Genomic DNA, 21,557 nt, shown 5'->3' with positions numbered 1-21,557 from the left:
AATTAATTGTATTTACCTTAATTACAAGTATTATAAATTATTAAGGAAACATCTAAATTTGAATAACATGTGTGGCGTTGAAAATGTGTTGATAATAACGTGTGTCACAGCCACAGTCATAATTATAGCAGAAGCCAACATGAACACAAAAGAAATATTCTTATGTGTCTCTACCTAGATGCTAACTTTTAATTAATCAAATTTTTAAAAAATGGTGATTTTTAAAACTTTAATTTGCTGAATCAACGTTCAATGCAAAGAAGTGTTGACATTCAGAAAAATGTTCATAATTATAATTACTTTGCCATTCCCTTTTTCTTGACAGTCCGACACTATCACCTCTTCCCCAAGGCCTTGGGTGAAGTTGTAAGAAAATATGGAGTCCAAGAGCTTCACCTATCCCAGTCACAGGGTTTGTGGCGTCATAGCAAGTGGGGCTATCCTATCCACGAGGCGCCTCCAGGGGCAGAACTCTGGGTCTGGTTCCAACCCTCTGTAAAAAAGTAAGATTAACTCTATACTGAACAAGTACATTTAAGATTGTGTTTCCCCTTGCCCTAGTAATTTTCAGTCATCTTTAAAGTCATTATTTCTATAACATTTTCTTGTCAGGGAGTGAATTCCCTGAATTTATTGTGCTTTGGAAAAAGTATGGTATATGAGCATTAACAAAAAAATATTTACTTAGATTAGGCCTGAAAATATAAACTTTTTGTTTCGGACACAACTTTCTTTCTGTCTTCAAAATTGTAAGAGATTTTTGCAACATGGGATTTTTAATTTACTGCTTGTGTCCCCTCCCCCTTGTTTTATCTGTCAGCTGCAAGACTGATGATTGTCTAAATGCCTGACATCTAAATGCCCATTTCGCCTATTGCACAGCGACAGGGTTGTGTAAGCATTTTTTTTTCTTTCTTCTCCCCTGAATTTTGTCCAGTATGCCTGTCAAATGCAGATATCACCACGATCAACACAGGCAGCTTTGACACATTGCCCATCCATCATAATATTGTCAAATGATATTATAAATAAATAGATAAATAAATATGTATACTTATATAGCATATTGTCTTCAGTGTTGAAGCTGCAACATATGGATTGGATTGGATTTCCAGTTTTACCATGCCCAGTGCGCTTCACAATGCTTCTTCATATACCACAAGCAGGACATAAAACACCATATTTTCATTTCATACAGTACAAGTTGCCTGTTTGTCATCCTTTATTTTTTAACATCCTTACATATTCATTGTTTTTACAATTGTTTTCCAAGTGTGGACAAAGCTTGGGGAGAGCTGGTCAATGCAGTGTCTGGTCTGTTCTGTGCCTCGCTTAATTTCCTTGATGCTCAGGTTACTGTTGCTCCAAGATGGAGTTTCCGCCCAAAAGGTTTAGCACCTAAAGCATATTCTGTGTTCTCTCACTACCTACGCTATGGAGCTCTTCCCAGAGAACTTTTGTGCACAGAAAACCTGACTCCTTGGAAAAAGCTTTTGCCCTGTGATTCCAAGGTAAGCATCGAATACATTGTTTATTGGTGTCTCAAGCTTTTGTGACATTGAGGAGTGTGATTTGAGACAAAAGTTAACAGTCTAAATTTTTAGAAAGAGTTGAAATGAATGAATGCTAGCAGTAGATTTGCTAAGTTTAACAATAATTCAGCAATACATTGGATGGACACTTGAAAGAACCTAGCACCTCCTTTGTAATACAATAGCATGGTAATTATTTCTTGTCCCTCGCTGCAAGGGATCCTTGTCAATGTCGAATTTCTAAATCCAACTTAGTTATCTGATCTCACCTACATAGATAGAGATGATATATAATTTTAAAATCTATTATAATAACAACTCTTTGACATTAGTGCTTTATTCCTACTATAGTCCTCTCTGGATAATCGCAACACATTGTGATCAGCGAAAATGTTGCAATTAACCGGTCAGTTGAGTTGTTTCCAGTCCACTATTGCAATATTTTACATGATAAACTCAAACCAGTTGTTGTAAACATTGTTCTTAGTCCACCACAGACTGAGCAATATGATTGAAATAAAAACCATATGGCAGCCCTGTATAGATTTTGTCAAGCAAAAGCAGGTTTGATGCAAGTCGATATCTTATTCAGATTTGATTCACTTTCACTCTTTTGTTCTCAACATTTGTAAGAGATTAGCCCTGATGAGAGACAATAAGCTGTCACCAAACTCGTTGGTCACAATGCAAAGTTGTCAATCCCAAAACAAAGGATATCGCCCAGTCTCTCTTTACAACTGTCATTGTCTACCTGTTGTAAAATCTAAGCCCAGCCCCCTCGCCTCCCATTTAATGGCCACAGATGACATCACAAACCCATACTGCAAAGCCCCGCCCTCTTTTGTCTTTAATAGAGTGGTGACACACTACTGTAACATTAAATACTGCTCACTCTCGATCTTTCAACCTGTCACGCTTTCTTCCATGATGAAATTTAATAATGATGTTTTGTTTGATTGATTTCTTGAATTTACCACTTTTTGAGGGTGAAAATTTGTTGCGATTAACCAAAGTTTGTTGCAATTAACCTGTGATTTTTATATAGAATTAATTCCGTTTCTTGGTGAAATGTTGCGATTATTCGAGTTGCGATTATCCGGAGTAGACTGTGCCTAATGTAATGTGTTAACCGATCCTTTATGAATAGAAATAAAAAAAGGATATAACAACAGCTCCTTTTCAATTCAGTGTGTTACTCAGATGAGACAATGAGAATGAAAAAACTTAGTATTTGTAATCTAAACTCTTTTATTGTTCTCAGGCAGGACTCTCAGCCTTGTTCAACGCTTTCTATTTTCATGATGCTGATTTCCATTCCCTTGGGCTGCATTTGCGATCAGTTTGTGCTGTAAGTTTTTTGTTGGTTTTTTTTTTTCCCTGCATGATTTGATGAGTTGAATATAGTTTTGAATGCAAGATATTTAATAACTGTGTTTAAAAACAGACACATTTATTTGATCAAAAACTGTCAAGTGATTTCAATTCAGGAAGTTATTATTATTATTATTATTATTATTATTATTATTATTATTATTATTATTTTATTATTATTATTATTATATCATTATTTATTATATTATCGTATTATTATCATTATCGTCATCATCATCATCATTATTATTATATTATTATTATTATTATTATTATTATTATTATTATTTTCATTTTTATTATTATTATTATCACTTTAAAGAAAAGTCTAATATTAATATAAATTTCAAAATCTAAGTGTTCGAATGTATCAAAGTGGAAACTTTTTATCTTGTTCCCCTGAGTGTAAGAGCATAATTCCAGAATCGCTATAATGCTTCGTCGATTAATTTTATTCATTATGATTATTTCAAACTTTACCCAGGATAATGATTGTACAGATGAAGCCGTGGAATTGAGTCAAAGTTTGACTGTTGTAACAGACACCGCACTCAAGTCTTCTACAGGCAGTCCCAGTAAGTCAAGGGCACAGGCTTGCTAAGCAGTATGAAAATTCGGATAATCGATTTTGTCCAAATTACACATATTCATTTTATGAAGAAAATAAAATTCATAAAAATGGAGCATCTGTCATAAAAACTGTTAGGTTCTCTTGTATTTTGACATTCTAGCATTGAGGAATGGTGTATTTTGACATTCTAGTATTGAGGAATGATGTATTTTGACATTTTAGTATTGAGGAGTAATGCATTTTGACAATCTAGAATTGAGGAATGATGTATTTTGAGTAGCAGAACAGATCTTGAGCTGTCTAAGATATAATATAAATTTTTTTTCGCAAACGAGCTATTGCATCATACTGCTTTGAAATATGATTTTAATTTGTTTTCTTGTTTTGTTTTTTTTTGCTTTTTTTTTTGGGGGGGGGGGTTGTTGAAAATATGAAGAAAAAAAACATGCCTGGGTTAAAAAAGAAAAAAAAAACGAAGTTGTACAATAGTTGTTCATTGCCAGGTCTGTGCAGGTTTAAAGACATATTAAATATGAAAACTGTGTGTTGAAAATGACATTGCCTAATTAGTGTGGCTATATGCTGTACAAATAAAGAAGCATTTTGTATTGATTCAATTTTTTCTTTCTCAAAATTGGAATGGATTATTGGTTTATTAGCTGTGGCAGGTCGTTTGTTATTAAAAATCTTAGATTATCACGTGCTTAAAAAAAAATGATATGTATTTTAAATTTGATAAAAAGCTGCATAGGGATATGTAATGCTAAGAATTAATTATTTCTTTCATTTATTTGTTTATTGTTTCAGATTGGTCCTTAAGAAGTCTTTTTGGCAATCACATTGTGTCGGCATGTCCTGTCGCATCGTCCAGTAAGGTCATTGTGGAAACATCCAACAATCAAGTGAGAACACTGTTTTTGTTTTTTGTTTTTTTTATATGTGTGTGTGGTTTTGTTTGTTTGTTTGTTTTTTTAAATATTATTAAAGTAATTTTGAAAACTTCCAACAGCCAATTCTCATCATCATCATCATAGTTATTGTCATCAACATCATTATCCTTATTATCATCATCATCATCATAGTTTTGATGAGTAAATGTTCATAACATTGTTTTCTTCCTTTTTTTTTCTTTTTTTAAACATCAATGCTCTTTTGTAAACCTTAGGGTCCCAATGCATTCCACATCACCCCAGCCTCCACAAAGCAAGAGAATGCGACCAGGGGTGGAGACCATCATTCCTATGAGGTTTATGACGTAAAGGCTTTGACAGGTGATGGTCGAGTCTTAAATGTAGCTGGCTCTGTTCGTACCAATGGCGTGCCCACAATAAATACAAGACCACCTCCGATATATGCACACAGATTCATCACAGGTAAAAATTTGCTTGAGAAAGCTTAGTAGATTATTTCTGAACTTCATAAGTTGTGTTAAACATATAGTAACTGCATACTACCCTTTGGGTAGGATGCTATCTATTGTAAGGTATTTCCCATCAGATTTCACTCAACTACCTAATCATTGCTTGGTGGACTGATTGGTCAGAAAACTTTCTCAAATCAACTGAGATGACTCCAGTTGGAAGTTAGAGCACCCATCACTTACAAAGCAAAAGAAAAAATGATAAATCTGTTTTGGAATTGTTAAATGGACAATAACAATTACTTGCTACCCTCTGAAGAATATAATAGTGTTCCATTGAATACTTTTTACCAGATTTGATATTAGATACAACTACCTTTCCGGTGGCAACCAGAAACAGATTGGATATAAAGAGGATTTGAACCAGCCAATAGGGTAACAAACCGAGAATTAGATGGCACTATAATGGTATGCTTTTAGAAAAGATTGCCTACATTTCTCTCATCCTATGGAGATGGACATGTAATCCCCCTCTCGACTGAAAATTGAATTAGAGTTTAACAAACTTTATTTCTCATCATAGATATATATGTCTGTTCCATCATTAGGCAGTAAAGAGAATTTTAAGGCACTAGAGCATCATGCTTACCGTGGATCAGCACTATTTAAATACAATCTTCTACTTTTCTTTCTTCTTTTATTTATTTATTAATTTTTTTAAAAAGATAGTGAGTGGGCATCTGCTTAATATTTTCTCATCGACACTGATGAAATCTTTTAAACTGGAATAACATGTTCAAGAATATCAAAATTATTGTCCCCCCCCCCCCCCCCCCCCCCCCCCCCCCCCCCCGTTCCAGGCTATGGTTTAGAGGAGGGAGGCATTGCCTGTCACATCCACAATACCATGGATACCAATATCACAGTGATTTACATGGAGGTCCTTCCTTGGTTTGCACGCGTTTTTCTCAACTCACTAGTAGTGGAAAATGATGGACACAAAGTGCGCCGTAAGTATCATAGAATTAAATCTTTAAACGATTGGTCAATGATTGTAATAATCTTTACTAGCAGGCTTTGAATTTGCTCTGACCTGATCAAGGGAAAATTTCAGATCTACCGCTTATAAAGATTTATTCAGAATTTACAGATTTTTGAAGGGTCAAATTTGATGTTTCCTTCCATGTTCTCTGGACATCCCTATTCTAGATTGAAACCATTTGGTTTCCAACTGATCTATTTCAGTTTAATTTTATAAGACAGAATTCACATACTTTGTCGAAATGACTCATGCATTCTCTCATTCAAAAAAGTGAGTGGAGCAGGAAGTTATGTTAAATAATAAGAAAACATGGAAGGAGTAGAGAAGTGCCAGAGGACAAAGAGAATAAAACTTTTCTTTTGTAGCGATGAGGAGTTGGACCCTAGACTGAACAGGTAGAGCTTTCTGTGCCTGGTGTTACACAGCTAAAAGGCATATTCACATACACTGTCAACTGCGGTGCAGATAAACAGTTTATAAACTTTCAATGCCAAATCACAAAGCAGTTTGTTTAACAATGATCTAAAACTAGCGTTTATGCAGAGAATAAAACTCTTGCAGATAAACAGTATGTTATCCTACACTGTCAACCAGTAATTTCGATTAGCAATATTTGATTTTCATGTAGAATTTGTTATTTTTACAAATCATGATTTAATTTTTAATTTCCCAGATCGTCTATACTACCAACCAGGCAAGGACCGTTCCAGACCATACCATCTAGAACTCTCCTTCAGTTTGTGGCCACATTCGGTCACCAAGATCAGCTTCTCATTCCGGAGGGCTTTCCTAAAATGGACAGAGTACCCGCCTGATGCCAATCATGGGTTTTATCTTAATTCTGCTGTCATAACTGCTGAGGTTCCTTCTTCTTACTCTCATACCGCCCCAGCTGCAGGATCCTCTAGACTAGAAAGCATGTGAGTTTGATGTCATTGTGCCTTCTTGTGTTTGGCATCTCAAATTGTTCTTATCTTTGTTATTTTGTTTTCTGTCCTTAATAGTAGGTATCCCAATCCAGTCCATTTCTGTGTAACGGGCCTGAAAATCTCTAATTTTCAACCAATTTCACTTGAAGCAATCTATATTTCTATTTAAGTTACAGGGATTAAAATTATATCACTGAAAAGCTTATCTATTCTCCTTCTAAAACATGTCAGATTTGATGATTTTTCTTGCAAAAATAGTTTATTAGACCCTTGTAAAGAGCATGACATAATGGTTTTTTTATCGCGGCGAATAACCGAAATTTTATGGGTAACCATTTTTTAACCACCAACGCTACTAGTACTTTTGTTGGATCGTGTTACAAATAGCATTATTAGAAAGGGAATTAAAAGCTCTTTCTAATGATACCAATAACAACGTGATTTATTTACATTAAAACCCTAAAAAATCGGAATATTTCAGAAAAAAATACCTAAAATCGGCAAAAATTCACAAATTTCGATTTTTTAAAGCCAAAAATAGGATTGGAAACATTTTTTCTTTATAATATCTAAATCTCGATGGTTTCCGAGATTTGTACCACCCGCGGGAGTTCCAAACGTCAACACAACGCGAGCATTCCATTTTCACTTTTGATTCCGACGTGCCTAGCATCGTTGTCTCAGTTGAGTCTCAGTCAAGTGAAGTGTCTTTGTGTTATTCAATTCCTAAAATGGATATGAACTCAACAGATTTTTAAAAGAATCACTAGGTAAGTGTTTTAATTTGGCTTTTATTAAATCAATTTTACATTTAATTCTATCTTTTATATAAATGATGATGTTTTATTATCGTCCGCTGACTTGGACAAGAATGAGAATATTGAGAATGACCTCATTTTGAAACTCCATGTCAGAATAGATCTCTGTTAATTTTTTACACCATGAAATCCTAATTTGTTTTTTCATGATATCATAAAATATAAGTTAATTCAACATGTGTAGGACATATGCTGACTTCAAAGTCAAGAATTGTGTTTAAATCTTTCTTCAAACACGACCTAGCAACATCGGCATAAAAATCCAAGATGGCGGCACCCGACCGAGTGCGTTTGTTTATCAATTGACGGGGAATAAGCACACTCCTGAAATTATGTGTTGCTTCAATTAAATTACTTTTTTTGGGTCTCCAAATCAATCCTTAAGATAGGTAGAAGTTAAGTAACGATTTTCGGCTTTCATGTTTTTTATTGTTTATTGACAATTGAGTCAAACAGTGAACTGGCCATTTCCAACGATAATGTTAGATGCTCAAATTAGTAGATAGGATCTCTCTCTCTCTTTTTATCTATTTATTTCTCTCTCCCTCTACCCCCCCCCCCCCCCCCCTCCCACTCTTTTCTCTATATTCTTCTCTCTATATCTCCTTTTTTTCATTTTTTCTCTCTCTCCCTCTACTCCCCCCCCCCCCCCCCCCCAAACTTTCCTTCTCTCTTCTCTCTCTATCTCCTTCTCATTTTTTCTCTCATTGTCTAATCGTTGTCCCCTCTTACACTTATCTCTCTCTCTCATCCTCGCACACATACTCATTCTCTTTCTCTCCTTCTCCTAGCCCCCCCCCCCCCCCCCTTTTCTCTCCATACAAACATCCAGTTGGCTACCTTACCTATGGAATTTTCTTTTTCAGAATGTTCAAATATTGTGTACTTTGTGTTCATTGGGAAAGTAATTTTAGCACCACTCTTCTTGTATCATATTTTTTTTCTTTTCAAAATGTTCTAAATAATGCTTTGTTGTTAGATTAGGCAGAATATAGTAGATAAGAATAAGCTTAAATATTCATGATGGTAATAGTAATGGTTGGCAATGTAGAAAGTTTGAAATCCCATTTTTTGTGACCTGTTTTTCTACTTAATGACTCTTGATTACTTTTTTTTTCAGTTGATGATGACTATGAGGAAATGAAATGAAGGTTTTTGATGAAGGGGAAAGGTCGGCGACCTGATGCTTGTTGGAGTTCCCCTTTAACTTATCGAGTTCTTCTTCAGCTACACTTTCTGCGATGTGAGGGGGGATCATCTGAGGCCAAGGTATGTATTGCATCTGAGACCCTATTGTTTGCAAGTACCCTACTCACAAGCACAGAAGCTGGTATTAGGTGCAGTTGAGTTATTACTTATCATTACTATTTCATTATTTTAAAGCCCTTCTTCATACCACCAGTAATTGATTCTCTTCTATCAAGCAGAAAGTATTGAGATCCATACGGTAGCAATCAAGTTACTGCCCAATTAATGCTACAAAAACCAAGATATGCCGTAGAATGTAAGGCTCTGTCTCTGAGGGACTTCTATTTACTGCATTCAACCTGTTCATATTTCAGTGCTCATATCATGCTACTGTTTTTACCCCATTTGGTTAAGTCGGATTGTTTACTGCTTTGCTTATATTTCATAATTCTGCTCCAGCAGCTTACCTGCAGTGTGTGATCGTTTTTCATTTATTTTCTTTCTGCAGATTGCAGAGTGGTTTACGTACCTCTATCCGGAGTGTGTCTTACTTGTCCAGAGGATAGGACTACTCATCGCCAGGAAGTTGGATACGGCTAGGTCAATCCACGACCCAGCAGAGCGTAAAATTTTCCTCAATGAAATTCTTGACTATGATTACTTGTCGCCTTCGCTGAGTGCCCTGAGCATCACTCGCAGTGTGCTCTTATTTCGGACACAGCAGGGTTTGCCAGAGTCCTTCTTACTTGATTGGCTCTTACGTACTCTGAAGCTCGGACCAGTTCATCATAAATTCATTAGAAATGCTGTCAAGTCAACAATGGCAAAATTAAGGGAAAATATTCGTCGTGATCCAGGGAAGGTGACATCTTTTGCCAGTTCGACTTTTGAACCTTACTTTACACCTGGATCATCAACATCTCTGGTGTCTACAGTCTCTCCAGTTTCAACATGTCTCTGCACTGTCAGTGCTGACTCCAATGTCAGCCTCTGACACTCCAGTGTCAACGCTCACCACGGCCTCGACAGTGTCATCGCTCACCACGGCCTCGACAGTGTCATCGCTCACCACGGCCTCGACAGTGTCATCGCTCACCACGGCCTCGACAGTGTCATCGCTCACCACTGCCTCGACAGTGTCTTCGCTCACCACTGCCTTGACAGTGTCATCGCTCACCACGGCCTCGACAGTGTCATCGCTCACCACGGCCTCGACAGTGTCAACGCTCACCACGGCCTCGACAGTGTCTTCGCTCACCACGGCCTCGACAGTGTCATCGCTCACCACGGCCTCGACAGTGTCATCGCTCACCACGGCCTCGACAGTGTCATTGCTCACCACTGCCTCTACGGAGAAGGAAAATTGATGATAGTGAGGAAAATGTATGTGTTCAGTCTGATTCTGATGTGGACGATGGCTATGATGATTTTCGATTCACAAGTCATGGTCAAATAGGTAGCAGTTTTTTATGACCAAAAGTTCTATGTTGGTCACCATTATCAGTGATCAACAGGCTTATGTGAGGTTCCTCATCGACTCTTCTGTTCGTGCCTCTACTTATTACAAGTGGCCTGTTGTTGAGGACATTGCAAAAGTGGAGTCCAAGTATGTCTTCAGGTGTGACTTCGAAGTGACATCTTCTGCAAGTCCTTGACTTTGGACAGTTGCTGATAAGGCTATTACAAAGGCTTATCAGCGCTTGAAGGGTATTATTTGATTGGATTTGGGTGAGAATTGTCCATTAATGGATTTATATTGCTCATACAAGGTGCATTTTGTGTTGGAACATCTGTTTTGTCTCATCTTATCACATTTCTTTTTTTTCCCCAGAGTCAATAATTTTATCTGGTCGACCGTTTTTGGCCAGTTTTTAGATTGCTCTCAAGGTTATCTGCTGCAGTCTGACTGTGAATATGCTACATCCATGCATAGTTTATTACTTTGCAATTCTTTTAAGACTAAAATGGTTATTCTGTGGCTGTTTCAAAATTTTCTATGAATTTTTGAAAATCATGGATTTTTTATATTTTTTTGATTGTGGCATCCAAATTTCATTTCATTTCAAGAGTATTTCTAAATGAATAGGTCTAGTGTTAAATGTTGTTTATAGTTTACAATTTTCTGTTTATTTTGAGGTATATTTGCACTATTTATTATCCTTAGTTATTTTTTAATGAATTTTTGAAAATTGGTCAATTTGACGAAAAATCAGTTATTTCCCTTGATTGCGAAAAATGACAAAATTTCCATTTTCAGATCTTAATAGCTCTTTAACCGTGTTTCTTAGCGCACGGGAAAAAATTAGACAAAGTCTGTGGGTACAAGTCTTTATGTAAAAGTGATCCTTTGGGTTCTTAGTCATTTACTTTTCTTAGAATGAGATCTCAAAAATGAAGTATTTTGCAATGCGAAAGAGTGTACTTTTTCTCGCTATTTCGAAAGGCCATAACTTTTTTATTTTTTAATATTTTTAAATAATTTCTTCTGTTCTGTACATCAATCAACACATAGTTTGAAATAAAAAGTCTTGGATTACTATTTAAAGCTATCTAAATTTTGGTCTGGAATACCTATTAATAGTGTCTTTGTTGTTTTTTTTTTTTGTTATTGTTGCTGTTGTTTTTGTGTTCAATTCCTCTAGACAGTGTAATTCATCCAAAATCATTTTTCAACTTCAATCATGCAAGTCGTGACTCAAAGCAGCAAATGATAATTATGACTATGAGTGTGGCAACGACAAATAGACATGCCTAATCCTTGATTAAAATTTTTTGACCATTTTACAATAAAATGTAAACTGACAAGCACGAAGGGATAACAGGTGCATTGCAGTTGAGTTTCTTCTTGGCCTGACACTGCGAGCCACAACGAAAAATTTAGAATATGGTGGTGTGGTTTTGTGATTTACAAAACATAAATGAAAGCCTCTTGAAGAAATACCATGCATTTTAAGTCTAAGTGGTGTTGTAGTAATGGATAGAATATTGGGCTTCATTTTCCACAGTCAAGGTTCCGTGGCTTTCTTAAATTTAAGGACTCCTTGAAAACTCATTGATTTTGATAGTACCATGAAAATCTCATTAAAAACACCTTGGATTTTCATTTAAAGAGAAAATTCAGTGCAATATAGCAAAACCTATGTATTTATGAAGAGCAGTCAATGTTGAAGACTGAGAAAAAACCTCACCTTGTTGAAATGTGCACAGATTGAAATACAGTCGAAGCCGAACTGGTAATTTAAAAATAACATTTCTACTGGCTAATCAGATGACATGCTGGTTGACTGGACCAATTTTAGACCTTCATCAAGCTTTTCTTTGAATTTATTTTTCATTCAACCAAAAATTATAACAAAGAATAGATTTATTCTTTGCTTCTAAATAAACAGATAGGTCCATTTAGATACAAGAGTGCACTCATGACCTTGCTTTATCACATGTAAAGAATAATGTGATGAATATATAAGGATGTGGGCAAAGGCGATGACACAAAATGAAATGAAATGATACAACTATTTTGTTTGACTTGTCTTGGCGTAGTGCATTTATTGGTTTATTGTGCAAATTAAGGAGTGATGACAATTAGTTACAGCCAGCATATTATGTTGATGACATTGTTCATAATGTTGTTTGACATTTTGTAATGTGCTGAAAGATCCATTGTATAAGGTTTCATATTTCTTCAATTTGACTGTACAGTTACTCAAATAGACATGTTGTGGTTTTTTGTTTTTTTTTAAAAATGATTTAATTTAAATGACGAGAGTCACCCTTGGTATTGGTTTATTAAAATGTTTAATTGTCCTGTTCCAATTAAACAGAGAAACTTGTATAAATAAAGCGTTTTAAATAAAAGGGCAAGATGTAAGTAAATAACAGGCTAAAAGCTATCTAGAGCAGTAAAGTAAATGTTTCGAAGCTCGAAGAAATAAATAACAATATGAAATTGAATGTAAGCTTCAATTTAATTACGAAAACAGATAAAATGGACGTTTTGGATTTCCCCTTTATCAACAAACAGGATGAATGAAACACTACAGATGAATGAGATAATGTGGTAGTGGCGTTGTTAAGATGAATAAATAAAACATTGCTGGGCAGGAAAAAATAAAATATAAATCAGAGCCCTTCTTCAGCCTCAGATTTGATTTCCTGTAACATTTGTCTCAATGTGCAGCTTCCAACACAAATAAATGTGAAATTGGGTTTGGTTGTTGTTGAGACTATGACAGTATTCTATGTTCGTTTTCCCTTCTTCAAATTATTTTCGTTTTGCTACCAGTTTTGTAAATGAATATTTTAAAAATTTGTCATCTCCTTTTCTTTTCTAGCTTCAGTGAGGGCAATGTCTCAAGGTTCCCAGTTAGAATCCACACGGAATCCCTGCTCGTTTCCCTGCCAACCCCTGACTTTTCAATGCCTTACAACGTTATCTGTCTGGCTTGTACAGTGGTGGCAATTGCATTTGGAAGCATCCACAACCTCACCACCAAACGGTAAGATTGTTGTTATCTGATGGTTTTGAATACTTGTACCAAATTGGAAAGGACCATTTTTTAATGAATTGTTTTGTTAGAAAAGAGCATGGAATAGAAAAAAAGCCAAAGTGGGAGAGAGAAAAAAAAAGTCTTACTTTTTGTTCTCATATTTCTTTCTTCTTTTTTATTTTGTAGCAAGTTGTCTTTAATGAAAACTGAATATATACAGGTTCTCTTCTTTCTTCCTCTGTCTCTTTGGATATGTAAAAAAAACACTTCAGTAGGTTGTCTCTAAATAATAATCGATTCCAAAGAACATTTTGTTTTGGACAACTACATCGATACAGCTATTTATGAATTGGATGGCCAATTGTAGTGATCACAGGGAAGAAGAAGTGGTGATGTCACACCTTCCTATGTTCCAGTTCCAAACTCTTTGGAAGTGTTCAACCAGTCCTCTAGGCGGAGGACTAACATTGAATAGGTTACATATTGAATGATAAGATGGTATAATTATTTTAGCAGTCAAGAGTATAGGCAGATTCTTAGGATTACGGGCTTAAAAGAGCGAGGATGGAGGATCTCTATTGACTACTAGTTTTTATTAATGGCTTGAAAATAAGATGCCATCAATCTGAAACCAGAAGATCAGTTGCACAAGGTATGTATCCAGTCCTCTGGACGACTGGTTTCACACTTCCAAGGAGATTGTAACCAGTTTTATGATATCACACTATTGTTCCCTATTCTAATGTATTTCATTTTTTATTTTATCTAATGATGATAACTGTGTCACTACCTTAAAATTCATTTGTTTTACTTTCAGATTTGAGAAATTGGATCCCACTGCCAAGAAAGGCCTTTTGAGCAAAATAAAAGGTTTTCTGCAAAGAAAAAAGAACAATGACTCAACAAATGAGAAAAGTAGTGAAGAAGTGAAGAAAGAGGAGGAGGAGGAGGAGGGGGAGGAGGAAAAGAATAAAGGAGATGACGTGTCAAAGGATGAATCATGATGGATTATTCAGTATAAGACTGGCGTTTATCATATCATGGGGATCTATAGCGTTATATAGAGATTACAGTAAATTCTTGTCACCTTTTGTATGGGATGATAGTCTATCACAAAGTGCTTTCCACCAGATATAACAGAACCAGCTACCCAATCACAGATAAAATACAGATACACTAGTAGTAGGGTGTTACTGGTCCCTTTGCCTGTGAAGCAAGTACTCTACCAATTGGTCTATCCAGACCTTCTATGATGGATCGTTTTCCTTTAATTGCGTTTGATTTTTTTAATCCCTTCATTCTGCTTTACCAGAAGGTGGAGTTTTAGTTTAGCTCTAACCTTTAAAAAATTTTTTTTTTTACTGTTTTCACCAAGAGAGCAAAAACCGCAAGGTGACGCGGGCTTCAATTATTCCTGAGTCACAATGCAGTTACTGCTCTCTTGGTGTTAACTATTCAGCTTGCAATTATGAGTAGGGCAAAAAGTCTGAATGGACAAGGCATTCTACTTCATCCAGTAGAATTGAGTTTGAGTCCTGTTGCTGTTGTCTCATTTTTTCTTTAACCCCTACTGCTCACATTGCAATTCTGTACTGTAATGGCGCCTGGTTTATCTCTGTTCTTCCTTTAGATAAGACCCTGTAGAAAAATGTTCGCCGCAGATGAAAACAATGAATTTGTTTTGATAATTTGAAGAATGGGTTATGGAGAATGTAATATTGATTTTCGGTTAGAGTTGTCGTATTTTATATGGAGTAAATCATGAGGGTTCTTTAATGATTGATTAATGTATGTATATTTGTGTGTGTGTGTGTGTGTATCTAAATGTTTGTGTTGTGTGTATGTATTTATGTCTGTAATTCCTGTAATGTTTTTACAAGAGTCCAAAATTGCCAATTTTTGTTTGATGGTAAACTATATATTCCTTCAAAGCCATGAGGTCGGTCAAGCTGTAGTTTATCCCAGTTTCCATAGCATTTAACTAACAGTAGCAACTGCTTGCTACCCTTTGGATGGGATGTAGTATATCTCAAAGTACTTTCAACCCAATCTAACAGACCCACCCCTGAGCTATTGGAAACCCCATGCCATATAACAAAAAGCAAAATACACACAAAAAAAATGTCCATATGATCTTCGGGAAATAACATGTTTATCTGGAGATATATCATATTATCATAAAACTTGTAGTTTATCATAATCATTTTAAAGGGTAGAGGTCTCAGGCTTAGGAATTTTTCAACAAGTCTGATGTCATCTTAACCCATGGTTATGTGTAGCAAATGAAAACTATTGGTGTTTTGTCTTTGAGTGAGTGGCAGTATTTTCCTTTTTGACTTTCTGTCATCATCCTGACCTAAGAGTGCTGTATTGGAATTTCAACCAAACCGTCCAGTGTGTCATGTAATGCTTTCCTTTCTCAAAGTGCTGATATCACCTTAATGTATTGATAGTGCCATTAAACTTTCAAAACCATAACTATACTAAACTGTCAGTAGTTGGAGCTAGTAGCAAATCTCTATCTATAGAATATTAGGCAAGGCATTTCGCACACATTTTCCTCTTTGGTGCTGTATTTTCTTGACTTATTATTACAACCGTTCATCATAAAAGAGTGAATGAGTAAATAAAATAACAGCGCATGTCCTGCAACTGTTTAAAAAGTACAAGACACACAAATCGATTGTTCTTGAATCTACTTTGTTCTGTATTTGAATTAGTCCCCTTATTTTACTTTTTCATTTTGTATCCAAACTCGGGTTTACATTTTTTAAAAACACATTACCTTTCCCCTTCTACTGGTGCTGAATTGACCTAAAAATGTCACAAGTATCGAGAACAATCTTCTTTTTTTTTTTTCTTTAATCGATAAAATGGTTGTCGTTGGTGCTGATTTTTATTTCACTGAATTCAATTGAGAATTGTTAAAATTTCATATAATATATTATGAGTTGTTTATTTTATTATATTTTATATTACAGTATAATACCTGTATTTCAGTAAGTTGTATCACAACCGGCATCTGGATGGGAGCATCACCCTTGAATCATATACCTATGATGTTCGCATGGGTGTACGATCCGATAGTGATGTCGTTTCTTCTTCTCTTTACTAGCCTATCCTGCTTCTTTGGTTTGTGATTGTATTTTTGACAGGGGATATTTTTTTTCCTGTAAATCCTCTGCCTGTTTGTTCTTGGTTATTTATAATTTAGCTTATGATATCTTTAGGTTATGATTTTGATTGACATTTGTACTATTTTTGTTGGATTGCTTGTTTTTTTGTTTCAGCGGTCTCTCATATAACCTCAATTGTGTTGGAAGAGACCTAAAGCAACAAACAAACAAAAAAAAACAACCGGCATCATGATATTCCAATTTGTCGAAATTCCTCAAAAATCCTTGCACACTAGTAGTAAATCTTTATATCAGAGGTTTGGATCATGAAAATGAAACATTGATGTGCAGGCACATAATTTTGCAACACTGCTTGTTTTCACCAATGAACAATCTGGCAGTGATGTCTTAAGACTTGATCTACAAACAAAGCAGAACTGACTTTTTGGTTTTTAAGATGGTTATCTCTAATCCTCTATTTTGTACAAATAATTGTTATTTAAATTTATTCTTAATGTTGTATTTAATTATTGCAAATTTGTTCACCGCTCTCTAATTCATTCCTTTATTCACAGTCTATGAATCAAAAATGTCATCGTCATCTTTTATTGTTTTATTATGGAGATTCTAATAAAATTTTGTTACATCTTTGAATGTTCTTTTGAATTCTTATTTCGGAAGGGTGGTGGTTAAAATACTCTCAAGGCAGTGAATATTGGATTCCTTGGTACATTATCTGTACTTTCTGTGTTTCTTGTTCTGAAATAAGGCTATATTATTTCAATTGGACTGTGTCTGGGTTCTTTTGCTGAAAGGGACACAGTCAGATGGGATTTGTTACCCTCATAAATCACTTATATTATGTTATCATTTAGTTAATATCTTTTTTTGGTAACAATCTGAGTGTACACCTCTTGGCAGGATTCCTGGGTGGGGTTCCTTACCTCCCATAGTGGGCAAGGAGGCACTAACTGTGTGTTCTATCCCCCTATATCTGTTTTCCAACATGCTTTCTGTCTTTGTCTTGGAATGAGATTACTTGGTTTTATCCAGGCCCTGGCCGGATACCCTAGCTGGGAGGGAAACAGTCAAATGTATAGTTAGTTTTGGGAGATGATATTTTTTTCCTTGAAAATCATCTTTCTGTTATGCCCTGTATTGTTTTATTTACCTATTATATGATTTGTAAACATTTGAGTGTATCACTCTTAGTTGGGGCCTGTTCTTGTGTTTGGATGAGACTTTTAGGTGATCTTAAACTAAGTACTTGGATAGTGTGCTCTTGGAATCTACATCTGTTTCCTATTCAATTCCCCTTTGTCTTACCTTTTCTTGGCTGCTTTAATTTTAATTCTAGAACTTTTTACTATCCCATTTTCTTCATCTTTACTGGCGCTGATATGACCTTAATGTGTTGCAAGTGCCGTAAAATCCTTAAACACAAACAAACAATTGGCAGGATTCTATGGCACTATTGTTTGGGTGGAACGTTGGTTGGTCTCTAACTCGGCGCAAGGAAACATTCTTTTCTCTATTTGAGATAATCACCTTGTCTGCTTTTAGCACATTTAATTCCAAGTCTTTAGTCTTTGGACTCTCCCTTGTTGCGTACCTTTTTTAATGGCACTGAAATAAGCTTTAAAGTTGTCAAAAGCAATGTAAATCCTTTGAAACAATTTTCTAAGGGTCACATTCAAGTCCTGCATGGATACATGGAAGGCTTTGAAATAATTAAAAAGTGTTGAAATGAGCTTAAAACTCCTAAACACAAAATGAAAAAATGATGTCACAGTAGTTTCACTTTGAATTACACATGATAATGATATTAACAAAATCATACTATAAAAACAAAACAAAAAAGAAAACAGCCAAGAATTTGTTTAACATATTTATTGTTATTATAATAAAATAATTATTACAAAATTAATACAATCTAGTACTAATTATAATAGTTCTGGAGGAGGGGCGGGGAGATGATTGTAAAGTGGAATGGAGTTTAAAATATCACAGACAACAAAAATTCAATTTAAATCTTTAAAAAATATTATTATGTTATTTTCAAATAATTTTATTTTTAATTCATGATGGTCAAAAATCAAATTTATAAAATTAAATTTGGCTTCAGCAGAATGGATGGAATCATACAAAGCAGTATAAATTTATCACAGATTGGATGTGGTTTAAGATAAGAGTGACATGTTTTTCATTTTACATCGATAAAAATAATATGAAAATATTTGAAATTTAATAGTCGATTGGTATTTATAATTTTTAATGGTTTTTAAGAAATAAACAATTTTATAGAAAAAGGTAAAAGGAAGAAAAAAAATCGGAATTTTCATGTAAAAGTATTTAAAAATTTGGACGGATGATAAACATCATAATAATGGTAATGTTAGTGTAAAGGAGACTAGAAAAAGCAATAAGAAGCAATGGGCATGAAAAAAAATCAGATACGAGTTATTAGATGATAAATAAGAGTTAGATACAAATGAGCATGAATTACCAATTTTTCATGTATATGACATATCCTGACCAATAGAACTCCGGTATGCTTTTTTATTCCAAAATATTTTTAACGAATGGATTTCTTTTTTTAATGGTAGGAGCAAAAAGTTTAATTTGTCAAAATTTCCGTATCTTCCTAAAAAATAAATATATAATCACTTGTTACAGCACAAAAATTTTACACAATGGAATTAGACTACTGGTCAGCGTGTGTAAAATGCTTGCATCAGCAGTGTAGAAAACTGGATATGATGAAAAAAAAAATTATCAAAGGTTAATAAATATGCAAGATTTATAATTAACAATACAAGACTTGCAAGAAAGACAACAATTTAAATGAAACAAATAAAATCAAGGGGAAAATGTTTACAAAAATAGAAACTTCTTTCGTTTTGTTTTTCAAATATTTGGGATCTTAACGAAAAGAGGCTCAATCTGAACGATGGAGGGAACATTTCAACTGCCTTCTGAACAGACCACCACCAGACAACCAGCCAGAAATTTTGCCTGCAAGGAATGAGCTACCAATTAGCTGTGATCCACCATCGATAGCAGAGATTGTGGGTGCCATTAATAAGATGAAAAGGGGGAAAGCTGCTGGACCAGACCATATTCCACCGGAGGCTCTAAAAGTTGATGCGGAAAGAAATGCTGAGGCCCTGCACCCACTATTTGAGAGAATCTGGAATGACGGGATATTCCCAAAGGATTGGAAGGAAGGACATCTTATCAAGCTTCCAAAGAAAGGGGACCTCAGTAATTGTAATAATTATCGAGGCATCACTCTTCTTTCTATCCCAGGAAAGGTTTTCAACCGTATTATTTTAGAGAGAATTAAGAATGCAACAGATGCTAAACTGCGGGACGAACAGGCAGGTTTTCGGAAAAACCGTTCAACCACCGACCAGATTGCCTCTCTGCGAGTCATAGTCGAACAGTCTATAGAATGGAACTCTCCTCTTATTGTCAACTTTCTGGATTACGAGAAGGCTTTCGACAGTATTGACAGAGCAACATTGTGGAAAATTCTGGCACATTATGGACTCCCTGAAAAGATAGTAAACCTCATTAAGGAAATGTATGAAGGATCAAGTTGCAGGGTTGTACATGAAGATCAGCTTACTGACAGCTTTGAAATTAAGACTGGTGTCAAGCAGGGATGCTTGCTCTCACCATTCCTGTTCATCCTTGCCATTGATTGGCTAATGAAGGAAACCTCCAAAGGGAGAAGAAATGGGATACAGTGGACCCCCTGGACACAGTTGGATGATCTGGATTTTGCAGATGATCTGGCTCTTTTGTCCCACACCCAGGACCAGATGCAAGCAAAAACCACAATTATAAACAGCCTCTCGGAATCAATTGGTCTAAGAATTCACCCTGCAAAGTCAAAGGTCTTGAGGATAAGTACACGTCAAAGGGAGCAGATCAAAGTAAAAGATCAGGAACTCGAAGATATAGACACTTTCTGCTATCTCGGAAGTATAATTGACAAGGATGGAGGCACGGAAGCAGAGGTGAAAGCACGAATAGGAAAGGCACAGGCTGCATTCACATCTTTGAACAGAGTTTGGAGAACTAAAGATATCTCCCTTCAACTAAAGCTAAGACTTTTCAACTCAAACGTGAAGTCTGTCCTACTGTATGGATGTGAAACTTGGAACGCATCACAGGCATGTATAAGGAGGGTACAGATTTTCGTAAACAGGTGCATGCGTAAGCTACTCAGAATAAAATGGATGGATAGAATAAAAAATGAAGAAGTATGGAAAAGAACACAGCAGAAACCAGTGGGAGAGGATATAGGAAGAAGACGATGGAGGTGGATTGGACACACGCTTAGAAAGAATGACTCAACTATAACAAAGAAAGTATTGGACTGGAACCCTCAGGGCAGAAGATCAAGGGGAAGGCCACGAGGAACATGGAGAAGAATTAAAGAAGCTGATATACAGAGAAGTGGTAAGACCTGGAATGAGATAAAAAGTTGGCTCAGGATAGAGAAGGATGGAAACTGTTTGTCTGTGGCCTATACCCTGACCCAGGGTGAAAAAGGCAATGATGATGATGATTAACGAAACAAATAAGTGAGCAAATAATAAGAGGCACAGTGGTAATTCATTATAATTAGAAATAAGTTGGTAAAGCTACCGTTTGTATGGATGCATGCGTCAATATTAGAATATATTGAAACTTATATAAGCATTATTTTGTATTACGTAAATGGGATGGAATAAATAAGTGATTTTTTCCCTGATTGTTAAAAAAAAATCCTAAATTGAATAGTGATATTGGTTGCCTTTATAAATAGATAAGAATTGAATAAATATTCTAAAACCTACAAGGTACTTTTTATACCAGTAGTTATACATCACTGGGAAGAGTCGTTAATAATAATAATAATAATGATATTACTAATAATAATAATGATTTTTACTTATGAGAAAATAATAATAATAATAATAATAATAATAATAATAATAATAATAATAATAATAATAATAATAATAATAATAATATTAATAATAAAAAAAATTTACTTATGGGGAAAATTATTTGTCAAAATTCCAAATTTCCAATTTTCTTTTGAATCTTCCAAAGTACTTATATCTTTTATAATCAATTGTGCAAATGA

At 35.1% G+C, this 21,557-nt stretch overlaps 1 protein-coding gene across 1 annotated transcript in view; it reads left to right on the top strand.

Annotated features, from left to right (window-relative positions):
- The window catches only part of LOC144976895 (GPI-anchor transamidase component PIGT-like), an 18,163-nt gene extending 1,095 nt beyond the window's left edge, over positions 1-17,068 (top strand). Inside the window, exons 2-11 of the mRNA XM_078921454.1 lie at positions 326-503; positions 1,274-1,511; positions 2,794-2,880; positions 3,388-3,478; positions 4,282-4,376; positions 4,640-4,847; positions 5,695-5,844; positions 6,550-6,796; positions 13,143-13,307; positions 14,116-17,068. Of these exons, the coding sequence (XP_078777580.1) occupies positions 326-503; positions 1,274-1,511; positions 2,794-2,880; positions 3,388-3,478; positions 4,282-4,376; positions 4,640-4,847; positions 5,695-5,844; positions 6,550-6,796; positions 13,143-13,307; positions 14,116-14,302 (1,646 nt within the window). The 3' untranslated portion in view covers positions 14,303-17,068. The remainder of the gene's footprint in view (positions 1-325; positions 504-1,273; positions 1,512-2,793; positions 2,881-3,387; positions 3,479-4,281; positions 4,377-4,639; positions 4,848-5,694; positions 5,845-6,549; positions 6,797-13,142; positions 13,308-14,115) is intronic.
- The last annotated feature ends 4,489 nt before the right edge of the window (positions 17,069-21,557 follow it).

The sequence above is a fragment of the Berghia stephanieae genome, chromosome 7 (genome assembly GCF_034508935.2).
Source record: "Berghia stephanieae isolate SIO BIC M18660-M18661 chromosome 7, UCSD_Bste_1.3, whole genome shotgun sequence".
Lineage (NCBI taxonomy): Eukaryota > Metazoa > Mollusca > Gastropoda > Nudibranchia > Aeolidiidae > Berghia > Berghia stephanieae.
The sequence above is the reverse complement of the archived record's forward strand: the minus strand, read 5'-3'. Positions and strand labels throughout refer to the sequence as shown.